This window comes from Phoxinus phoxinus, assembly GCF_949152265.1.
Source record: "Phoxinus phoxinus genome assembly, chromosome: 6".
NCBI classification, from domain to species: domain Eukaryota; kingdom Metazoa; phylum Chordata; class Actinopteri; order Cypriniformes; family Leuciscidae; genus Phoxinus; species Phoxinus phoxinus.
The window spans coordinates 43,989,739-43,996,590 of NC_136881.1; the positions used below are offsets into that span (position 1 = coordinate 43,989,739).

The 6,852-nt window shown below is 45.3% G+C and overlaps 1 protein-coding gene across 7 annotated transcripts in view; it reads right to left on the reverse strand.

Moving 5' to 3' along the window:
* Positions 1-1,322: 1,322 nt before the first annotated feature.
* Positions 1,323-6,852, reverse strand: part of lpar2b (lysophosphatidic acid receptor 2b) — a 24,480-nt gene continuing 18,950 nt past the window's right edge. For 5 of the 7 annotated variants that reach the window (XM_079617252.1, XM_079617249.1, XM_079617250.1 and 2 more), the window contains exons 5-6: positions 6,549-6,581; positions 1,323-1,578 (exon numbers count right to left, since the gene is read on the reverse strand). In XM_079617252.1, coding sequence (XP_079473378.1) covers positions 1,483-1,578; positions 6,549-6,581 — 129 coding nt within the window. In that variant the 3' untranslated portion in view covers positions 1,323-1,482. The remainder of the gene's footprint in view (positions 1,579-6,548; positions 6,582-6,852) is intronic. The other 2 variants (XM_079617254.1, XM_079617255.1) reach the window with 1 other exon arrangement.

The following is a 6,852-nucleotide window of genomic DNA, read 5'->3' on the forward strand; positions in this document are numbered from 1 at the left end:
TGATTCCACAATAAAAGAGCACAACCCTACACTGATCAGGATAATGTGCCATACTGATGCGTCAAGGCAAACGCTGATGTTGGCTTGAGAAGAACCAGGAAGTGAACTAGATTTAAAAGCTTGTTGTTTGACAGTGTGAAGTTTAAAGTAGTTTTAAAGCTTAAAGTTTGAAGGCAACACAGTCTATCAGGAAAAAACAGACAGAGATAATGTTGCTAATGTGTTTTAATTTGTTGCTAACGTTTCTAGAACGAATTAGCACAGTTAGCATAATTTAACACGATTTAACACATTGCTAACATGTTTTAAGATGTTGCTATGATTCTAACATGATTTACTACATTGTTAGGATGATTATCATATTTCTAATATGCTGTAGCACATTGCTAACATGATTTAATAAAAAAAAAGTTGACAAACTTGACACAATGTTTATTTAAGTGAGAAATATCTAGACTTTATGCCAATGTTTTAATTTAGTCTGTAAATATTTTTTTTAATGATTAATCGCGATTAATCACATCTAAAATAAAAGTTTGTCTTTACATAATATATGTGTACGGTGCATATTTATTTTGTATATATAAACACACACACATGCATGTATATATTTAAGATTTTTTATTTATTTATACATAATATAAATTATATATAAATATATATACAGTATAATCATGCAACCATTTCTCAAATGTGTGTGTGTTTATATATACTAAATAATTATACACAACACACACATATATTATGTAAAGACAAACTTTTATTTTGGATGCTGTAACAGTATAAAATATTACCTAATGCATTAATGATTAATCGTTGCCCAGCACTAGTTTTAATATCAGGGCTGTTAAACGATTAATCGCATCCAAAATAAAAGTTTGTTTACATATAATAAATGTGTGTGTACTGTGTATAATTACTTATACAAATAGTATATATAAATACACACACATGCATTTATATATTTAAGGAAAAAATTTATTTATATATAAAATATTTATATATAATATAAATTATATATAAAGTATAAACATGCAAATATTTATTAAATATATACAAGCATGTGTGTGTATTTATATATATAAAATATATAATTATACACAGTACACACACATTTATTATGTAAACACAAACTTTTATTTTGGATGCGATTAATCACGATTAATCGTTTAACAGCCCTAATATTCATATTTATAAACAGAAGAGCACGTTTGTGTGTTAGTTTTTGTTGCGGTATCAAAGTGCTGTAATTACACCATATGTCAGGACGAACTGAAACGTTGGTGCACGTGTGTGTTTAATCAAACACAAAAACATCCATAAACTCCACCAATAAGACTTTAATTAAATAAAAACTATATTTACACTCAATTCATTCAGTTTGTGCTCAAACACACACACACACGCACACACACACAGTCTCTTCATTGATGCTCAGAGAAACACACTGAGTGATTGACCGCTCGTTCAGCCAACCGTGGCTCAGCTCTCAGAGTCTTCCAGCATCTTCTCTGCGTCCTTCAGCACCACCTGTCCTCCGTTCACCCGTTCTCCACCTCCGTCACGACCCCTGCGAGCCTGAGACACAGAGAGCCGACACACACTGGCTGCACATCACTGTTTCATCAACATGACCTCACACCCCAGCAGACGTGAAGGAACGGCAGCAGAAGATGTGCTTACAGTCACAGATCTGAGAATCAATCAATCCTCCCAGACTGCTTTAGGACGGGGGAACGTTCCTCAGCCCAGAGACGGTCCGCCGGTCGAAAACGCTAAAGCTACGTCTACGTTAAAGGGATAGTTCGCCCAGAAACGATAATCAGCCCATGATTTACTCTCCCTCAAACCATCCTAGTGTATATGACACTCTTCTGTCAGACGAACACAATCTGAGTTATATTAATAAATGTCCTGGCTCTTCCAAGCTTTATAATGGCAGTGAATGTCTGTTTCTGTCCATCATAAAAGTGCATCTATCCATCATAAAAGTGCATCTGTCCATCATAAAAGTGCATCTGTCCATCATAAAAGTTCATCTGTCCATCATAAAAGTGCATCTGTCCATCATAAAAGTGCTTCTAACCATCATAAAAGTGCATCTGTCCATCATAAAAGTGCATCTGTCCATCATAAAAGTGCATCTGTCCATCATAAAAGTGCATCTGTCCATCATAAAAGTGCATCTATCCATCACAAAAGTGCATCTGTCCATCATAAAAGTGCATCTGTCCATCATAAAAGTTCATCTGTCCATCATAAAAGTGCATCTGTCCATCATAAAAGTGCTTCTAACCATCATAAAAGTGCATCTGTCCATCATAAAAGTGCATCTGTCCATCATAAAAGTGCATCTGTCCATCATAAAAGTGCATCTGTCCATCATAAAAGTGCATCTGTCCATCATAAAAGTGCATCTATCCATCATAAAAGTGCATATATCCATCATAAAAGTGCATCTATCCATCATAAAAGTGCATCTGTTCATCATAAAAGTGCTTCTATCCATCATAAAAGTGCTTCTATCCATCATAAAAGTGCTTCTATCCATCATAAAAGTGCATCTGTCCATCATAAAAGTGCTTCTGTCCATCATAAAAGTGCATCAAAACAGAACATTACTATAACTCAGATTATGTTCGTCTGACAGAAGAGTGTCATATACACTAGGATGGCGAGAGTAAGAGGGAGAGTAAATCATGGGCTGATGTTCAGTATTGGGTGAACTATCCCTTTAATCCGGACGCTCTCCGTCCACACTAGCGATTTCAGGTGGAGGAGAAACTTTTGGAACACACTAAATTCCCTCTCACTCACCTTTATATGCAGGACTGTGAGATGAAGTAAGTGTGTAAGTGTGTGTGTGTGTGTGTGTGTGTGGTGGCATATTTCAGCAACAGTGTGAAAGTGAACAGCACATAACTGGCTCAATACCGCTATAAACATGAAAATCTATTGGTACAATATGCGTCACATGACTAAACTTACATCACCCTTTTTAAATACCTTTCGTTTTCCCAGTCCACACTACAGCGCCGAAACACCGTTTTCAAATCCATCTACTTTGGTGAGCGTTCAAAAAGCGTAGTTTTAATGAATAACAATGGCGTCTCAGTGTGGACTGGAGGGAAGCGGATCAGTGTGGACTGGAGGGAAGCGGATCAGTGTGGACTGGAGGGAAGCGGATCAGTGTGGACTGGAGGGAAGCGGATCAGTGTGGACTGGAGGGAAGCGGATCAGTGTGGACTGGAGGGAAGCGGATCAGTGTGGACTGGAGGGAAGCGGATCAGTGTGGACTGGAGGGAAGCGGATCAGTGTGGACTGGAGGGAAGCGGATCAGTGTGGACTGGAGGGAAGCGGATCAGTGTGGACTGGAGGGAAGCGGATCAGTGTGGACTGGAGGGAAGCGGATCAGTGTGGACTGGAGGGAAGCGGATCAGTGTGGACTGGAGGGAAGCGGATCAGTGTGGACTGGAGGGAAGCGGATCAGTGTGGACTGGAGGGAAGCGGATCAGTGTGGACTGGAGGGAAGCGGATCAGTGTGGACTGGAGGGAAGCGGATCAGTGTGGACTGGAGGGAAGCGGATCAGTGTGGACTGGAGGGAAGCGGATCAGTGTGGACTGGAGGGAAGCGGATCAGTGTGGACTGGAGGGAAGCGGATCAGTGTGGACTGGAGGGAAGCGGATCAGTGTGGACTGGGGGGAAGCGGATCAGTGTGGACTGGAGGGAAGCGGATCAGTGTGGACTGGAGGGAAGCGGATCAGTGTGGACTGGAGGGAAGCGGATCAGTGTGGACTGGAGGGAAGCGGATCAGAGTGGACTGGAGGGAAGCGGATCAGAGTGGACTGGAGGGAAGCGGATCAGTGTGGACTGAAGGGAAGCGGATCAGTGTGGACTGGAGGGAAGCGGATCAGTGTGGACTGGAGGGAAGCGGATCAGTGTGGACTGGAGGGAAGCGGATCAGTGTGGACTGAAGGGAAGCGGATCAGTGTGGACTGGAGGGAAGCGGATCAGTGTGGACTGGAGGGAAGCGGATCAGTGTGGACTGGAGGGAAGCGGATCAGTGTGGACTGGAGGGAAGCGGATCAGTGTGGACTGGAGGGAAGCGGATCAGTGTGGACTGGAGGGAAGCGGATCAGTGTGGACTGGAGGGAAGCGGATCAGTGTGGACTGGAGGGAAGCGGATCAGTGTGGACTGGGGGGAAGCGGATCAGTGTGGACTGGAGGGAAGCGGATCAGTGTGGACTGGAGGGAAGCGGATCAGTGTGGACTGGAGGGAAGCGGATCAGTGTGGACTGGAGGGAAGCGGATCAGAGTGGACTGGAGGGAAGCGGATCAGAGTGGACTGGAGGGAAGCGGATCAGTGTGGACTGGAGGGAAGCGGATCAGTGTGGACTGAAGGGAAGCGGATCAGTGTGGACTGAAGGGAAGCGGATCAGTGTGGAGTGAGGGGAAGCGGATCAGTGTGGAGTGAAGGGAAGCGGATCAGTGTGGACTGGAGGGAAGCGGATCAGTGTGGACTGGAGGAAAGCGGATCAGTGTGGACTGGAGGGAAGCGGATCAGTGTGGACTGGAGGGAAGCGGATCAGTGTGGACTGGAGGAAAGCGGATCAGTGTGGACTGGAGGGAAGCGGATCAGTGTGGAGTGAGGGGAAGCGGATCAGTGTGGACTGGGGGGAAGCGGATCAGTGTGGACTGGGGGGAAGCGGATCAGAGTGGACTGGAGGGAAGCGGATCAGAGTGGACTGGAGGGAAGCGGATCAGAGTGGACTGGAGGGAAGCGGATCAGTGTGGACTGGAGGGAAGCGGATCAGTGTGGACTGGAGGGAAGCGGATCAGTGTGGACTGAAGGGAAGCGGATCAGTGTGGACTGGGGGGAAGCGGATCAGTGTGGACTGAAGGGAAGCGGATCAGTGTGGACTGGAGGGAAGCGGATCAGTGTGGACTGGAGGGAAGCGGATCAATGTGGACTGGAGGGAAGCGGATCAGTGTGGACTGGAGGGAAGCGGATCAGTGTGGACTGGAGGGAAGCGGATCAGTGTGGACTGGAGGGAAGCGGATCAGTGTGGACTGGAGGGAAGCGGATCAGTGTGGACTGGAGGGAAGCGGATCAGTGTGGACTGGAGGGAAGCGGATCAGTGTGGACTGGAGGGAAGCGGATCAGTGTGGACTGAAGGGAAGCGGATCAGTGTGGACTGGAGGGAAGCGGATCAGTGTGGACTGGAGGGAAGCGGATCAGTGTGGACTGGAGGGAAGCGGATCAGTGTGGACTGGAGGGAAGCGGATCAGTGTGGACTGGAGGGAAGCGGATCAGTGTGGACTGGAGGGAAGCGGATCAGTGTGGACTGGAGGGAAGCGGATCAGTGTGGACTGGAGGGAAGCGGATCAGTGTGGACTGGAGGGAAGCGGATCAGTGTGGACGAGGCCTGAACATGAACATCACAGACAGAAGCTCTGGAAGCACCTTTATTAATCACTCATCGTTCAACATCAGCAGACGAGAGAGCGAAGACACAGCGTGTGTCTGGATTATCATCATCTAAAACATCAATCACAAACAGCCAATCAGAACGCCAGAACAAGATATCCACGTGTGCGTCTCATTGGTCGATCAGAAACACACGGCTGACACTCACGAACAGCTCACTCACAACAGATTTCAGTAAAGTGAGGGTTTTGTTAACATGAACTAACAAACAATGAGCAATTACAAAAACATTTTTAATATCAAGTTATTAACATTAGTTTATGCAAATGAACATCTGTATTCATAATAATGCTGTAGTTCATGCATTAACAAAAGAAACCTCACTGTAAATAGTAGTGTACAGTGAAGCCCGTTGTTTAGGGCCATTGAGATGTTTAGTATTTTCTCTCAGTAAAACACGTTTCTGGGGCTGAGATGCACTCAGACTTCAGTACACATCACACACACACACATCACACACACACACACACAAACAAAACTTAAAATACAACCGATAAAAGCTTAAAAAACCCATTAAAAACCAGGGACATTTTAGTGTTGATTGAAAGTTAATGCAGGGAAACACATTCTGGTTGGTTAGTACAGCATGTGCTAGTGCTGAAGTAACACGATTAAAACCACCTGTGTGTGTGTGTGTGTGTGTGTGTGTGTGTGTTTGTGTGTGTGTGTTTCGCGTGCAATGTTTTATGCACGCGACAGTGACACATTTGGAAATATTTACATGATTAACACACGCCTGGGGCAATGAGCGCTGCACATCTGCTAGCCAGAAACACACACACACACACGATGGTTTACTGGAACGGAGAAGATAAAAACGGTGATGGAAACCCCAAGCTGCTCAGTAACTGCGTGCAGAAGGAGCGACGCATGTAAGACTCTGAGCGGTTAGTGTGTGTGTGTGTGTGTGTGTGTGTGTGTGTGTGTGTGTGTGTGTGTGTGTGTGAGAGCGTGTGTGTTAGTGATGGAGAATCTCAGAGCGAATCACCAGTTCAGATGTTAGAGATCGAGTGATTAGAGTCTAATCGAGAGAATTTAAAAGCAAATGAATCTACATACGACCCATGAGTCCTTCAGCACACGCCGTTTCCTCTGCACACAACACACAAGAGAACAGCCGTTAGACACACACACACTCTCTCTCACTCTCACTCACACACTCTCTCACTCACACACTCTCACTCACACACTCTCTCACTCACACACTCTCTCACTCACACACTCTCTCTCTCTCTCACTCTCACTCAATCTCTCACTCTCACTCTCTCTCTCTCTCACTCACACTCACTCTCTCACTCACACTCACTCTCTCACTCACACACTCACTCACACACTCACTCACACACTCACTCACACACTCACT